The sequence below is a fragment of the Lissotriton vulgaris genome, chromosome 2_1 (assembly GCF_964263255.1).
Source record: "Lissotriton vulgaris chromosome 2_1, aLisVul1.2, whole genome shotgun sequence".
NCBI classification, from domain to species: Eukaryota; Metazoa; Chordata; class Amphibia; order Caudata; family Salamandridae; genus Lissotriton; species Lissotriton vulgaris.
In genome coordinates this window covers 519,335,920-519,353,839 of record NC_141687.1, presented here as the reverse complement: position 1 = coordinate 519,353,839, position 17,920 = coordinate 519,335,920, and the positions used below count along the sequence as shown (strand labels likewise).

At 48.3% G+C, this 17,920-nt stretch overlaps 1 protein-coding gene across 1 annotated transcript in view; it reads left to right on the top strand.

Moving 5' to 3' along the window:
- LOC147730672 (peroxisomal bifunctional enzyme-like) overlaps positions 1–17,920 on the top strand; it is a 513,256-nt gene that overhangs the window by 347,313 nt on the left and 148,023 nt on the right. The window contains exon 4 of the mRNA XM_086954100.1: positions 8,496–8,680. Within this exon, the coding sequence (XP_086810226.1) occupies positions 8,496–8,680 (185 nt within the window). The remainder of the gene's footprint in view (positions 1–8,495; positions 8,681–17,920) is intronic.

Genomic DNA, 17,920 nt, shown 5'->3' with positions numbered 1-17,920 from the left:
CTATTTTCCAGAGGTGAAGATGCGTCTAATATATCCTATGGAGATAGTTAAATTGTGGGGCTAGCCAGTGCCTCGGCCAAGTCATCGCCTGTCGGGGCAGGCAGGTCTGCCTCCCACGCCGCCCATGTGCTGTGAACAGTCTCGTGGAATGTGAATTGAGAGTTTGATAAATTTGCCAGATTTTGTGGGCTCCCAGATCCCCCATCAACAGACGGCCTTCTAGTGGGTGCAACTCAGGCAGTGACACAAAATGCCGCATCAGTAGGGTCAATGGGGAACAGAGCTGCAGATAGCGATGAATCTGTGATTTGTGAAGGTCAAAGTCCGCCTGCAGCCTTTGAAATGATTTAAGAGTGGTCCTCTGCATGATGTCTCAGAGAGTAGAGATCCCGATATCATCCCATCTGCGAAACCCCACGAATGCCACAACGGGCCGGAGGTGTGTTCCCTGCCAGAAAGAAGTGGCGCCAGTCAGCGTACCTCACCAACCCATGGACCAACCACCCACCTCCAGGTCTGAATAACTGTCCGGCAGGCCGGGGAAACGCCTCCAGGGACAAGCAACTATATAGAAAGTGAAGCAGCGGGGTACCCGCCATGGTGAGCTGCTCCATGGCGTAGGCCGGGTCTGTCTTGGAACCATACCACCATTCGTTGATCACCAAAAGGAGCGAAGCCCCGTAGTACGCGCGGACGTGGGCCACCGCAATACGTGGACTGAATGCATGTTGCAAGCGCCACGCGGATCTCACCCCCTTACCAGCGGAACCTATTCAGTAGTGCATTTATTTGGAGAAACCACGTCGGGGGGATAGGGTACGGATAGTTCTGGAGCATGTACAGCAGGCGTGGCAGAGACACCATTTTGAAGATTGTGGAACTGCCATAGAGTAATAGCGGTAAATGGGACCAGATCATTTTTTCATCCTGGACAGCGGGGAGCAGCTGAGCTATATTGCGCATCCAAGCGGCAGTGGAAGACCGCATTATATACACCCCCAAGTACTTAAGGCCTGTGTCTGCAATGATCAATTGCGAGGCCCAAGCCTGACTTCTTTGCTCACCGTGGATGGGGAACAGGATAGATTTTGCCGGATTGGCGCATTGTCCAGAAGTCTACCCGAATATTCAAAGAATTTGGAGGACACGGGCCCAGAAGCGAAGGGATCGGACATAAAAAACAGAGCATTGTCGGCGAAGAGCGCTATCCTGTCAGAGTACCCCGGCGACCAGTCCAGCCCCCAGAGAACCGGGTCCTGGTGCACCCACACACCCAAAGGCTGGATCGCAAGGGCTAATAGAAGAGGGGATAGGGGGCACCCCTGCCTCGTGCCTCTGCGGATCTGAGAGAGCAGAGCAGCAACCAGCTGCATGAACCGAGGCCGTGAGATCCGTATATAAGAGTTTCACATATGCCCGGAACCTCGTCCCAAGTTAACAGCCTCAAGGAGTTTAAAAAGGTAGGTCCAGCTCAGCAAATCAAACGCCTGGTCAATGTCAACCAACATGACTACCGTAGAGCGGCCCAGGCGAGGGGCCTCTGCGACCGCTTTGTGCACCTGCCTGATATTGTGTCAGGTGGACCACTATGTCATAAAGCCCGCCTGATCCGGATGTACCAAATCCTGAATGCAGGTGCGGAGGCGGTCGGCCAGAACCTTCCTCAGGAGTCTAGGCTCAAAATTCAACAAGGAGATGGGGCGATACGAACCCGGATCTTATGGAGGGTGACCGGGTTTGAGGAAGACCACGATTTTGACGTGCCGCCAATCTGGGGGCAAAATTCGCTGCTCCAAGGCTTCGTGAAGCGCCCATAGCAGATGAGGCCCCAAGGTTCCCATATGGGGCCGCAGAAAGTCACAGGGGAACCCGTTCAGACCCGGTGCACGGCCGAGCGGTAACGTATGGCGGCACCTCTAACCGTGGGCTTGAGAGCCTCCCCTATGGTAGCTTTGGACGGGAACGTACCTACATTGAAACTGAGATAATCGGCGATCGCCCGAGTTATAATTTCCTAATAATTGGCATCCCAGAGAAGCCATGGGGACATGCGCCACCGACACGGAGCCCGAGGGGTCAGCAGGTGCAGCTTGAATTGGACCGGCGAGTGATCAGAGAGACCCCGGGGCAAGATAGATGTGAGTGCCATTCTGTGTATGTAGCTATGTGGGAGGAACTAGTATTTCAGACGTGAGGGAGAGGGGTGAACTGACGATGTATAGGTGAGCCCGGCCTCCGAAGGGTGAAATGCCCGCCACGAGTCTGTCCAACCTAGTGTATGTGCCAGTATATTCAGTTTGGATCTGGGAGGAGGTACATCAGGCCGCCTAGCACGCCACCTGTCAAGGAGGGCCATGACGTCATTTCAGTCGCCACCCAATATCGTCAGACCGCCCGGGAGGTCCCCCCATACCTGTGTAATTCCATCTATGAATGTCTGGCTTAACGGTGGAGGGACATAGACAGTCCCAAGTGTAATCTGTTCATCAGCTTTGGTGCCAGAGCTGAACGTGAAGTGCCTGCCCGGGTCCAGCCATTGCTGCTTGATTTGAAGCGGCACTCGGCGGTGGATGAGTATCGCAATGCCACGTGCACCCCTCGCAAAACCGGAGTGGTACACCGTAGCAAAACCATACCGGGAAAGGCAGGGGGCTTTAGTGCCCAGAAGATGAGTCTCCTGCAATAATAGGATGTCCGCCGAGTACCGCTTCGCTAAGTGAAGCACCGCCCGCTTGATCTTGTTCAGCAGTCTCCGAACATTCCAAGCAAGAATATTAAGTTCTCCTAACTGAGAGTTGCTTGTGGCGAGAGCCATCCCTAGTCTTCAAAGTGTGCAATGACCAACGGTGTGGCAGTGGCGTAGAATGGATTTGGGTGTGTGGTGCGTAAAACATAAAGCAAACAACATGAAACCCAACATGTCCCTCCCCACTCCCCCACCCCATACTTCAAAAAACAAGGAGTATCTGTTGCGGTGGAATCTTGTCCCAGGCCCCAACATGATGACACAAGCAGTTCCCCCAATGGATCCCACCCACCCAACTTTACCCAACATTACCCAAAACGTCCAGGGCGCACAGAGTCAGACACCTCTCAGAGCAAGTGAAAAGACCCCAGCACACCCGATCCAATAGGATCCCTCCGGGAACTACAGCTTGGACAGCGTCCTGTCGTGGAAGGAAACTGGATAATTCCTCCGACCGGGGCAACCTCAGTCGCCAGTGCCCGATGGTCTCTGGGCTCGTCAATTAGAGCGGGATATATCGCGTCTCGCAGTAATGTTACTGTCCTGCCGGCTGCTCCGATGTGAGCCTTGCGACTAGTCCGAATCCAGCGGGCATGGCGAGTGCGGCTTAAGAAGCTTGAAGGTTATCCTCTTGTTGACGGGGAGCCAGTGCAGGTCTCTCAGGTGGGTTGTGATGTGGCTGCGGCGAGGGATGTCGAGGTTCAGGTGAGCCGAGTCATTCTAAATGCGTTGAAGTCGTTTTAGGAGTTTGGCTGAGGCTGGGTGACCGTTCTTCTCGTTTTGGTGGGGATCCACTAGTAGATGTTGCAGAGCATGCGGAGGATGTTGAAGCAGAGTCGAGGATTACCCCTCGGTTGCATGCGTGGCCTGTGGGTGTTCAATTCAATTCAATTCAATTAATCTATATAGCGCGCTACATACCCAGAGGGTCTCAAGGCGCTTGAAGAAGGGTGGGGAATTACTTGTCGAATATCCAGGTTTTAAGTTGCTTTCTGAATGCTAGGTGGTTCTGAGTGAGGCGAAGGTGAATGGGAAGTGAGTTCCAGGTTTTAGCCGTCAGGTAGGAGAAGGATCTTCCTCCCATGGTGGTTTTGTTGATGCGAGGTACAGCAGCAAGGGCTTGGTTGGAAGAGCGTAGCTGGCGGGAGGGGGTGTCGAGGGGTTGGATCCGAGGTTGAGAACCTCTGTCTTGTCCGAGTTTAGCTTCAGTCGGCTGTTCTTCATCCACTCCGCAACGGCTTTCATTCCTTTGTGGAGGTTGGTTTTGGCGTTGTGGGGGTCCTTGGTGAGGGAGAGGATTAGCTGGGTGTCATCGGCGTAAGAGATAATGTTGAGGTCGTGAAGTAGGGCAACGTAGGCGAGCGGTGCCATGTAGATGTTGAACAGCGTTGGCTGAGGGATGAGCCCTGGGGTACGCTGCAGATGATCATGGTTGCTTCGGAGCAGAAGGGGGGGGGAGGCTAACGCTCTGTGTTCTGTCGGAGAGGAAGGAGGTGGTCCAGTCCAGGGCCTTCTCTATGATCCCGGCGTCGTGGAGGCGTGTGCGTAGTGTGCGGTGGCAGACCGTGTCGCAGGCGGCTGACAGGTCCAGGAGGATGAGGGCTGCGGTTTCTCCGTTGTTTAGCAGAGCCTTGATGTCATCGGTGGCGGCGATGAAGGCAGTTTCAGTGCTGTGGTTGCTGTGGAACCCGGACTCGGACGGGTCCAGGATGCTGTTCTCCTCGAGGTAGCGGGTCAGTTGTTTGTTGACGGTCTTCTGGATGACCTTCGCCGGGAACGGGAGCAGGGAGATCGGCTGGTAGTTCTTACGGTCCTTGGGGTTCGCTTTGGGTTTCTTGAGTAAGGCGTTTATCTCGGCGTGCTTCCAGCTCTCCGGGAAGGTTGCTGTCTCGAAGGAGATGTTGATGGCTTTCCGGAGGTGGGGTGCGATGGCGTTGCTGGCTTTGTTGAACATGTGGTGTGGGCATGGGTCTGACGGAGATCCGGAGTGGATGGTGTTCATGATTTTGATGTTGTCATTGTTGTTTATGTTGGTCCAGGTGAGCAGGCGGTCAGTGCGGATGTTGGTTGTGGGGACGGAGGTCTCATTGGTTGTCGTGGCGGTCGTGGCGTTGAAGCTGTTGTGGATGTCTGCAATCTTGCGATGGAAGGTGGCAAGCGAGTCGCACATGTCTTGCGAAGGTGGGATGTTGTTGGTGTTGGAGCTGGAGTTGGAGAGTTCTTTCACGATGTTGAAGAGCTCTTTGCTGTTGTGTGCGTTGTTGTCTAGGCGGTCTTTGAAGGAGGCCCTTTTGGTGGATCTATGATGTGATGGTGTCTGTGGGTGGAGTTTTTGAAGGCTGCGCTGCTATCCAGTGTACATTCATGGTGCCAGTTCTTCTCAAGATTTCGGCAGGTTTGCTTGGAGGCCTGGAGGTCTTCAGTGAACCAGCTCGCTTTCTTGCTGGTGTGGCTGTTAGAGAGTTTCTTGAATGGGGTAAGGGTGTTGGCTCAGTTGTCGAACCACTGTCTGAGGTTGCGGGCGGCTGTGTCGGGGCGGTGGGTGGTCTCCAGATGGTGTGATGGTGTGTGGTGGGTTTCCGGAAGGTGAAGTGGATGCAGCTCGGTCAACTGGAGTTCGGTGGTGTGGTTGAAGGAGACGTGGGGGTCAAGCGTGTGGCCGGCAGAGTGGGTGAGGGTTGTGATGAGTTGTCTGAGTCCGGGGTTGTCGATCAGGGTGGTGGAGTTGGTGTTGTTGTTGTTCTCTAGGTGGAAGTTCAGGTCCCCAAGGAGGATGTAGTCCGTGGAGGCGAGGGCGTGTTTGCTGACTAAGTCGGCGATGGAGTTGCTGAACTGTAGTCGCAGTCCGGGGGTGCTGTAGCTGAGGGTTCCTCTGAGGGTGGTTTTGGGGTCGGTGCCGATCTGGAAGTGCAGGTGTTTGGCGGTGCTGAGGGTTTCTTCGGTGTTGGTCGAGACTCTGAGAGTGTTCCTGTGGACAATGGCGATTCCTCCTCCTACTTCGTTGGTGTGGTCCCTGTGGGTGATCTTGTAGCCTTCTGGGATGGCTTTGGCGATGTCAGGTGCCGAGGAGGGGTTCAGCCAGGTCTCCGTCAGGAAGGTGACATCTGGGGAGGCTCAGCCAAGCAGGTCCCAGAGTTCGACGGCGTATTTGCGGGCGGAGCGGGTGTTGAGAAGGATGCATCTGAGGTAGTTGGGTTCTTTCCTGGCCGGCAGGAGCAAGGTCCTTGGGTGCGCTTCGGGCGGCCAGGCAGCAGGGGCATGATCGTCTGGTGCTGTGTGCATGGAGGGTCCTGGAGTCGTGGCGGAGACGGGCGTCGTGGCGTTCGCGGGAGTCAGGGGTCCTGGAGCTGGGCGTGGTCCAGACGCGGCGGTTGCTGACGGGCTTGCCGTAGCCATGCTTTCGGCGTGCCAGCGGCGCGGCCGCTATAAGAAGGGAAGGTGGGAGGGAGGAGCAGCTAGGAGGCGGGAGTGGACGAATGGAAGAGCAGGGGGGTGGGCCGCTGGGGACACAGCGGCGGGAAACAGAAGTGAGGAACTGCGAGGGGTACAGAAGGCAAAAGGGGGCACAGGATGGTACATGACAAAATAACTGGCAACACGCAATACTGTTATGTTAAGGCAAGAGTGAAGCTAGCGGGGGGCGGGCCGCAGAGGACGCAGCGACGGGAAAACCACAGGAGGAACGGCGAGGGGTACAGAAGACAAAAAAGGGCACAGGGCACAGGATGGCACAAAGTTACAATATAGCTAACCATGTAGCCAGTTTTAACCTCCCACATTACAGCACTGCACCCTTTTCATGCACACACCAAGCTCACATAGGGGTTTAGTACACCCTCTTTGATTCAATAAAAACATCTCTGAGCTCCTCCCTCGTAGAGAGGAGGTTGTAGCACACACGAAGACTAGTCCCCCCCATGATGAAGCATGACACCTCTGGTGTGTGAGGGGAACTGTCCTGAAAAGGGAATCTCCCCCCATCTTGCATGACATGACATGGCGATCAGTGGTGGCCTTCGGAGCTGGTCCCCACTCCGACCCCGGTGTCGGAGGTGAAGAATCTAGGGGTCTGGTTAGACGCTGGTCTCACATTCATAGGGCACACCAAAAAAATTGCAGCCTGTTGCTTTGGACTCTTAAGAGGTTTAAGGCCAGTGCTTAAATTCTTCAATGCCCCTACCAGACAGCTTGTAGTCCAGGCAACCATCATCTCTCGTCTGGACTACGCAAGCTCCTTGCTGGCTGGGGCTAACCAGGCTGAGTTAACCCGTCTGCAGAGGGTGCAAAACGCCGCGGCGAGAGCCATTGTTGGCCTACCTAGGTTTTGCCCGGTGACTAATGTCCTCCGCTCCCTGCACTGGCTTCCGGTTAGGAAGCGTATTCTTTTCAAGGTCTTGTGTTTGACCTTCAAAATCCTAAGAGGCATAGGCCCTGAGATCTTGGCCAACTCTATTTCTTTCTATGTCCCCACCCGCAACCTCCGATCTCAAGGTCAGGCCCATGCTGTTGTCCCCAGATTCAGGCTCAGCAGGATGGGGGGGTCGCTCCTTCAGGGTGAAAGCTGCGTTAATCTGGAACACCCTCCCAGTTGAAATCCGGCTGCTCGAGGACCTGTTGTCTTTCCGTAGAGCCATTAAGACCTTCCTGTTTTAGCCTTCCTTCTGTGGTACTATCTCCCTGTTGTGTTATGTTGCTCCGTGTCTCTGCGCCGGGACGCTCCTTCGCTGGAGTCGCTGTGCGCACAATAAATTGTTATAACATAACATAACATAACATACCTTATCTAAACAGTTAACTAACCTCCTCCTAATCCGGACCCATGGCTCTTTTCTTGTGTGACATTAGTTTGGTGGGGAATTTGCTCACGCAGGTCCTTAAAACTCCTCAAGTGTATTTAGGGTGATTCTTCTGCCAGTTTATCAGTTATTCTGCAGTAGTTCCAGTGCTGTTAATTCGGATGCAAGTAATATTCATTAGTATGCATCTTAATTAAAACAGCCTCAGAAACCCTGGTGCCGTGAGATTCACCGGACTGTTCCAGTCGAGGTGGAAAGCAGCTCTCACCTGGGCTGGTCTCATTACCCATATGTCAGTCAATGTGCAAGCATGATAAATATTGATCTATACGTTCAGTCCAGTCCTATGCGTTCAGTTCAGTCTGAATCAGGAATATTTTTCTTTATATTAAATGTGAACCCTTGTCCCCTATATACTTAACACAGTTGTGGAGCATAGGAAATCATCTGCCTTCATCAAACATAGCGAACATCCAGGGCTTTATTTGCGCCAGGGGCCACCAGCACTGATTTCCGAGGACTATCACTCATTATTCTGCATCACTATCATACAAGGAGAAGGCAGGAACTTGCAAGAGTGAAATAAAGTGGCAGGAGGTGTGTAGTACTGGATTGAATGAGGCCTCAGGCAAATTCAAGACTAAGCAACCTTGTTATTGAGTGTGCTGGCATTTAATTGCACCAGCTGCGTGGTTCTGAGCAGAGCTATGGCCACCAACAGTTATTCTATTACAAATTAAGCACTGCTCACATCCCAAACAAACATTATTCTGCCCTCTGGGCTATGTAATACTACAAAAGGTATTTTGGTTACATTCACGAGCAGTAGTTTGCCCGTAAGCAATGCTATTCATATCTAGCGACTTGGTAATGGTCATGAAAGTGTAGTGTCTGAGATATTGGTGGTGAGCAAACATCAGTAAAAGCATCTTCTTTAATGTTCTTTTATTTAGGTGCTGACATACGAACATTTGAAAACATTGGTCAAAAGAGGGACTCACCGGAAAATTTTCTGGAGGATCTAAATAGCGCAGCTGAAAAAAGTGAGAAACCTGTAATTGCTGCTATTGAAGGGGTCGCTCTCGGAGGTGGTCTGGAGATTGCTCTTGGTTGTCATTACAGGGTAGCACATGTGAAGGTATCCTAATTTCTTTGTAATATTTATCTGCTTTTATGTTTTCCCATTTTAAAATGGTCTACTATGTGTTGCTGTTATCTACTACTACATGGTGGCACCCATGACAAAATGCTGGCCCTGACATACTTAGATATTTTTTTAAATAATGGTCACCTATAATATATGGATGACATAAAATGGTCTACTATGTGTTGCTGTTATTACTACTACATGGTGGCACCCATGACAAAATGCTGGCCCTGACATACTTAGGTATTTTTTTAAATAATGGTCACCTATAATATATGGATGGCATAAATTGCTAATTTCTGGCCCTGGCATATTTTACTTTTGATATAAGGGGACACCCATGGCATAAGGGTGCAGCCATGACGAAATGCTCGCCCTTGCACACTGGAGGTGATTTGTTGAATGTAAGGATACCCATAGTACATTTTGAAAAAAATGGGTAATGTCTGGTTTCATATGCTTGGGACACCATGAAATGATTTGAATATGTAAGGAGTGCTCTTTCAGTGCTTAATGCAAATTTAGCAAATGTATGTGAAAAGTGTGCTGTAAAATGCACTATGCTTGTTCATTTTATCTTGTGGGAGAACCCCCTGTAGAAAAGGTCAGGGTTTCTTGCTTTGCTCGCTCACTACAATTCAGGGAAATTATTATGCCCCACAATTTTCATAGATCAGGTCAGCACCATAGTATAGGTGGTATCTAAAATAGACATTGCCTGTGTTATATTCTTATACCAATCATGCAGTTATTATGGAACTTCAGCTTTGTCAATTGTTTTGATGTTAGGGTCATGTGACATGCCTTCCTAGTAACAGATTCGTCTCAAGGGTCCTATGATGTCCCTTTCTGTGATGCCATCGAGGTTAAAGGGTATGTATTGTCCCTTCCATTATCCCTGGCAATTCAGTGAATCAACGTCCATGAGCATATGTTTTACTGTTTTGTCCTTCTTAGCTGTGGTGTTAGACATCTTAAAATGCTAGATTTTTTTACAGCAGGCCTGCTTATTTTGTGTGCCAGCGAGGCAATGTCCACAACGATGAGCTTGTTTTAATTTGGGTAACTGCTAATGCTCCAGTGGCCCTCCTAATATGAGTGGTCTCCTAATGAATGATTGTATGGTGGGGCTTTACGAGGTGTTAGTTTAACCTATGAGTCTAATTGTTTGGATCTTGTGGAAGTTGTCCTTTTCAGTGTCCGATTAACACTCTCAGTATGCTACTCAGATTAGACATTGCTTTTAGTGGGGTGGAGGAATTGTATTGTTGACATTCCTGGGCCATTCACCTGTCAGAGCATTCAGGTGAGCCATGCTACTTTCGGATTTGCTCAGTATATATTAACTCTTATGTTCATAATCAACCTGTGTGTGCTTATCTTTATATCTAGACATGCTGTCCCTCTGGCATGTCCATTGCTACAGTTGTTCTGCATTCTTAAAAAAAAAAAGTATGTAATCCTGACCGTGAGGAGATGAAACTGAAATGTCTACTTTGTTTCTCTTCTACTCGCTACCCTCCTGCCCCCTTCGAGCATCTGTAGGTTGAGTTAATTGAAGTCGCGCCAGCAGATCATATTTGGTGGAGAGTGTGGAATAGCATTGGCCCGCTCATTTAAACCTCCCATATGTCCCTGCCGGGTTGTAATAAAACCCATCTATCCAGGTGTTGGGAAAAAGTCTTTTGGTGTTAAAAAGGCTTTACAAAGAATGATTTATCATCACTCGCCCACATGTTATTGGCTGCCAAACAATCCATAGCAACTAACTTATTGTAGGGAGATCTTGATGCCCACCCTGGAGGATTAGTCATGAAGACTGCTTCTTCAGCTCAAATGCCGCGAAATAGATTGAAACAGCAATCATTGGTTTGAGACCTACTGGGATAAACCGGATCAGCCTGAGGATTAAGCGAGAAGAACTTTACCTGACCACAAGATAGCCGCCACTGTTGACCTCACCACTATGTACTTCGACTCTTGGAAAATCAAACAACTGGTCATTGACCAGACCTTGATCTTAGCCCTCATCCAACCTGGATCCTGCACACCCTTCAGGACATTTACCCTGTGAACTTTCCCTCTCCTGCTGAGACCTTGCTACCTGACTGATGCCCGGTGGAGCTATCCCGATAGCTATAGGGGAGATGGGCTGTGGATTCCCTCCTCGGCCATCACCTACTCAGCCGGACATTGGGCAGACCTTCCTTCGTCTCTCCTGCCGTTATCTCCCTTCTTCCCCCTACACCCTTCCCCTTCACCCTTTCCGCCATATTTATCCCTCCTCCATACTCCTTAAATGTGTTTCGTACAACCGATGTAAACTGTAACTCTTTTTAACTGTGTAATAATGTGTTTCCTAACGGAAAAGCGCTCTGATACCCACGGGTCTAGCCAGCGCTATATAAAACTCATTAAATAAATAAGACTTTGGGCAAGAATAGAATTGAGTGATTCACTCAGATGTTACTCTACTTCATTTGGGGGATTTATACTCCTTCGTAGAGAGGAGGGAACGTCTATGGACGTTATGTTATGTAATTCGCTATCCATTATATTACATGTAATGTGGACGGCTTAGTTTATTTGGTTTGTTTGGAGGAAAAAGAGGTGTTTGGAAAACAATGGTTAACTCCACCATTTATCTGTGATGCTCTTCTCTGTTTTCTTGAAACATGTCCAGTTCCAAAAAACTTGACTAACATCTGGCTGAGTAAAGGACTGAGGCCTTTGATCCTGCTTTCCCTTGTACCCAAGATTTAGAAGTGATTCTCCATGGTCAGAAAAATGATCCCTTGCCTCCAGGAGGTACCAAGGACAAGAAGGGCATCTTTGCAGAAGAACCAGATGACTAGGTCTTAGGGGGTAGAACAAGGACTTCATTGATGAATTCTCAGATCTTCTCACCACCCCATTGATCCGCCATGTCCATACCACACTTTTGGGCGACTTCAACCTCCCAGGCCTCATAATCTGAAAAAAAAGAAACAGAAATACCCTCTTACAGCATCTCACACAAGCAACATACTCCAAGGACTACATCCTCAAACTTGTTTTCTCAACATCACCAACAATCCAATGGAGAACACCCATATTCTGGACTGGACAAAATACGTTTCCATCCCTATATCCCTGCTCAGCATCTTACCAACAAATGAATGTCAACACAAAAGAGAAGACCAAACCCTCAGATCCTATGGCGACTTCTCCTTAGACAACCCAATACTTAACTTTGGCTCTTACCCTTTCAGCTCCACACCAGACACTAACACCTTTCTAAACAATTTCAACACTCTTGTGGAAAACTATGTGAACTTCCACTCCCCAATGAAATCACGTAAATGCAAGCCAAAGCCTTCAGCAGCCTGGTACTGTAAAGTCCTTGATGACAATAAACAGTCAATCTGCAGACAGGAAGGAAAATAGAAGAAAAGCAAAACTTCCAATCACCAAAGGATACTGAAGTACCTCTGTGCAATACGCAGACCGCTCATTTATTTATTAAAGAAGGTTCTATTTTTCTACCCTCCTATTGGATCTTTTTTTGTGTGGTGTTTTTACTTTATTACTATTATAAGTGTTGCACAGGTACTTTAAACACTGCTCTCTAAATGAATCCTGACTGATCCACGGCAAGCTACCAGAGGGTTGGGCACACGTCAATTTAGATTTGGTTTGTGCCTCACCGGACAAGGATTGTGGTTGCTGCTCAGGTCCAGTCAACCAAAAACCAAATTTCTTATAGAATTTTTAGTTAAATATTTCAAACTAATATATATCCTAATATGAGTGCACCAGACATCAGCCAAATCCAGAATATCCAGAAAATTCAAAACAAATAGAACACATAAGGCCATTCGTAGTCTTACCCCCTTCTGGGAGCATTCATGCACGATCCAGAGCTGGAGAGCTAATCATTAAAGTTTACATAAAAACTTTCCCCAAATATTACAGGAAGGGAACTGTTCAATTCAAGCATCATTTCTTTCAGTAGACTATGGTTGTTGGGTGTCTTTACTCCTGTGCAGTAATGCCACCTACGCTACCTGTCCTGACAAGATCCTAAAGATCACAATTTCGATTGTCCTTATAATGCTAGCAAACTCACAATAGTTGCAGTAGCATTTGAACAAACTGTTCTCTGATCCCAACGCTTTCTAGACAAGAGATGAAAATTGGCTGCTGTCAGAGGATCTTCTGGAAAGAATAGCATCAACTGTAGAATGTTCAAAGTAAGCCAAAAATAGATTATTTCATTATCTTCAGACGACCATCCCCATTGACCAGAACAATTCAAAGGTTACCCATCAGTCTGAAGAGGCTCGACCTATTCTGCCCTTTTCTCCTTTTTCATCACTACTGATTTTCCTTAATTTATACATTTTGTTTCCTATTTTTTATATCTTTTTTGCTGCTCCCTCTTCCCCTAACCCTACACAGTTTCTCTTATTTGATTTATTTTAATGTCCTTCCATCACTAGGGAGAAAGCATCATTGCCCACTGGGGCAATTTTGCCTTTGTTCCTATTTATTTAATGCATTCTAAACACTGGGGGCAGAGTAATTTGGACCTTTTCAAACACATTTCAACACTAATCCCTTTGTTTCAACTAAATAAGCAGCTTAGTCATGGCAGTCATGTGCTTCTTAGGCATGATGGCCTCCTGATCAACCATAGTACCTCCTCTAAGGCTACATGTGAGTCTGTTGCTGGAAAACTTAGCTCAACAGTGGTCTCAGACAGAGGATCAATGGAATGATCTAGGGGGAACACTAACAACCTGTTGCAGGGCCGACCTTCCCTAGACCCTGTTCCACACACCATTGTTACAACAGATGCACCACTTATGAGGTTGGATGCACACTTACAGGATTTGACAGTCCAGAGCCTGTGGGAGAATAAATACCTTGGTCTCCACATCAACTACCTAGAGCTACTTGCTGTTCACCTAGCATTGAAAGCATTTCTACCTCACCTAATAGGCAAGGTTGTCCTAGTCCTGATGGACAATGTGACAGCCATGTATTACCTACAGAAACGGGGGAACACGCTCTCCACAACTGTCTCATCTGTCTCAAACCATTTGACGTCCCAATATCTACCTATTAGTGGAGTAACGTCCGGGGATGAACAGTGGTTTACCAACCTACTCAGCCGGATGCTGCAACTCCACCCGCAAATCCTCCACCATTTTGCAAATGGGGTTATTATTATTATTATTATGGAATTTGATAGAGCGCACGGCTACCCCCCACCGGGGGTGTCCCGGGCCTAAGGACAGGGACATCAGTGATTAGGCAACTAGCAGCGTGAGAACAGGTATATTTTTAACTTGGATCTGAAGAGGCATTCTGATTCAGTAAGTCTGAGGTCCAGCGGCAGGGAGTTCCACAGCTTGGCGGTGACTACCGCAAAAGCTCTACCACCTCTTCTTGAATGATGAAAACGGGGAGGAAGTATGAGACGGAGGTGGTTGGATCTTAACCCCTTCCATGCTCATGACAAGGTCAGCTCGTAATGAGGCACGGTTGAGCTGTGCTTATGACGAGTTGACCTTGTCATGAACAACGGGAAAGCCTTATAAGCAGCACACAGCGGGAAAACCCTTAGCACCCAAGGTGTTGAAGAGCGGGCAGTATTAACCTGCTGCAGTCTGTCTCTGAGATAGCGCGGCCCATGACCATTGAGCGCTCTAAAAGCTAGGACCAGGGTTTTAAACTGTATGCGATAGGAGATTTGAAGCCAATGTAAATTCTTCAGGTAAGGGGAGATGGAGTGCCGATAGGGGACATGACAAATCAGGCTTGCCGCCGCATTTTGGGCGACTTGCAGTCGATGGCAAAGGTATGCAGGTGCCCCTACATACAGACTATTGGCATAATCCAAATGTGAGGTGATGAGGGCGTGCACCACCGTCCTCATTGAATCATTTGAAAGATAAGGGGAAATTTTTTAAATCATTTTTAGTTTGCCAAAACAAGCAGATGTGACCTTTTGGATTTGAGTTTTGAATGACAGTTCATTGTCAAGTGGAACCCAAGGTTCCGGGCAGAGTGGGCGGGGATAGGTGGTGGGTTAAGCTCAGTCGGCCACCATATAGACGTCAGCAGGGGTGTTTTTGAATTGAAAAACAGCACCTCAGTCTTATCCGTATTCAGTTTTAATGTATTAGATGTCATCCAATCGACAATTTTAATAAGGCAAGATTTAAAATTGTCGAACCCTTTGTCAGAGTGGTCTCTAAATGAGAGGATAAGCTGAATATCATCAGCATAAGAGACCACTCTGACACAACAGCTCTCCACAACCTTTGCCAATGGTGACATGTAGACATTAAAAAACAGAGGGCTGAGTACCGAACCCTGTGGGACACCACACTCGAGGGGCATCTTATTTTTTGACAGAAAGGGACGGCACAATACATGTTGTGTTCTGCCTGTTAGATAGGATTTTATCCACGCCAATGGAGTGCCCTGAATACCTAAATCATGGAGTCTATTCAGTTTTATAGAGTGGGTCACGGTGTCAAAAGCTGCGGACAGATCGAGGAGGACCAACATGGCAGCCTCGTCTCTGTCCACGCTTTCTCTTATAGTCTCTGATACTTCCAGGAGGGCCGTCTCAGTACTATACCCGGATCTAAATCCGGATTGAGAGTCATGCAATAGGGAGTTAGATTCCAGGTAGTTGGCCAGCTGCTCCTGTACCACCTTTTCCAAGATCTTGGCAGGCTTGGGTAGGAGGGAAATGGGGCGGTAATTGCTGAGTATGGATGGGTCAGCATCCACCATGGATCCAGTATGGGGACAAGCATTGCTTGTTTCCTTCAAATAGATCTCTTCGCAACCAAGGACAAAGCCAAATGCCCAAACCATACCACACCCATAGTCCAGTGGCAATGCAGTATGAATGATTTGTTTAGGGACATAGGCCTAAACTTTTCCTCCTCTCCCTTTTCTTCCATTTGTGGTTCTGAATCTCAGGCAAATGTCTCTCACAGTCTTCCTGATAGCTCCCACTTAAGCTCGCCAGCCCTGATTCACAACTCTCCTAGACCTTTCTCTTGTTCCACATGAGAAGCTCCCCAGCAGGCCGGACCTTCTCACGCAGAACCTCGGACATATCAGGCACCCAGATCCCAGGTCCCTCAACCTAGCGCTTTGGCTCCTGAGATCATAGAATCTGGATAGCTAATTCTTCCCCCTGAGTGCATGAGCATTCTCTGGGAAGCCTCTGGACCTACCACTCAGGCATTCTATGCAGCCAAATGGAAGAAGGTTGTATGTTATTGTCACTTCAAACAAATTGACCCTTTTAAAGTTACAGTACAACGTTGTCTGTTACTTGCTTCATTTACAGATCTCTGGCCTAGCCTTAGTTTCTAAAAGATTACATCTAGCCGAAGTAGCTGCCAATCTTCTAAATAGGCAACACATTTCTCTCTTCCACATACCAGTAATTAAGGCCTTTACAGAAGGTGTCCAAAGCGTGAATCCACCATGGGTCCTACCTGCACCCTTATGGACTCTTAATATTGTTCTCACATGACTCATGGGCCCTCAATTTGAGCCCCTTCACACTTGCCCCCTTCAATTTCTTCTTGTAAAGTGGCATTTTTTGAATTGCTATTTCCTCACTCAGGCGTGTGTGATGACCAGATTCTCAGACCAGATAGAACCAGCTCACCAGAGCACCACCAACCTGGCCAAAACGTAACCACCTCCCTCCTCAGGACCCATCTATCCAGGCACCTGGGTACCTACCTGAGGATGGGGAACTCGCAATATACAAGCTCATATCAGAAACACCACTAAATCTATAGGGATTACTAGGAATACTCACTGATTACTAAGGACGTCCATGCCCTACACCACACTCATACCTCGTAGTCTCGCGACCACATGGGTCCAGACTAATCTACCCTGGGGCAGTTCTTATTATTTACCATTACACACTGACTACAGTCAGTGCTCACTCGGCACCTCTGCAATCCTGCGTGCCTACACACCGGTCTGCAGCCCTAGTGCTCTCTTCCTCACAGCCCGGTCCACAATCCGGCGGACCTAAGCACTGATGTCCCCCCCAGTGTTCTCTAACTCACAAGCCGATCCGCAATCCGGCGGACCTACACATCAGGCTTCCACCTGATGCTCTCTTTAAAGCTGCTTACCAACGACGATCACTTTCCTATGAATACCTTCAGCTCTCTCTCTCTCTATGTTGGGAAGTCTCTCTCACTATTCACTAAAGGTTCACTACTACAATAATATTATGGGATGGCCGAATCACTTAGTGTATCAATGTTTCCCTAGCTCAAGGGCTCCTCTCTCTCCCTAATTATTCAGTGGCTACTTACCGGATCAGGGGCAGCATCTGTTTTGGCTGTAACACCTGACTAGAAGGAAAGGTTACCTGCGCTTTAAGAACAAGAGACACACACTGTATGCAAGAGTTATTCCCTGATTTAAACGCACCTACTATCATAAGAACAACACATGCACACTGGTTCACTAAGAACTGGGGTATCTTTATTACAATAACAATAGAATGGGAATAGACACATACACAGATCTGTGGGGTCTCTGTAACTAACAGGAACTGTAACACACCGCTGAAAGAAAAAGGATTAGACATACAATAGCCTAGGGAATAAAGACAATATTAAGGTGCAAGTGTAAAGCAGACTAATTCAGACTACCTCACCTATTAGAAGGAATGTTTCTCTCTCTCTCTGGTGGGATCAGGGCTCTCTCTCTCTCTCTCTCCCTCCGTCACCACAGCTTCACTCCTCTGGCTCAACTGCTTCAGCTGGCAGCTTCAACTCCTTCATCTGCTTTAATGCATTCTGATAAACTGGCAGCCCCAGCTGATAGTTCCAACTTTGTTCATATGACTGCTCTCTCCAGCTTCAGCAATCATCTGCCTTCTTTCTCCATTCCAGAAAACCAATTGAACTGAACTATACTTTTCAGCTCCAGCAAACATTCAACTCTTCACTCTTCAAGAACCAAATTGACCACTCCTCCTCTCCTGCACTTCGCTTAAGCATGGGCGAATTTTGCGAATCTCGCGTTCGCGAATTTTGCGGATTTGCGAATTGGCAATCCGCAAAATCCGCGAATTCTCGCAAATTTGCGGATTTTTTTTTTTTTGTGTTCGCAAGTGTTTCTACCAGTTCGCGAGGATTTGGTACTAGTTCGCAATTGCGAACTTACTTGTCGGCTCGCAAC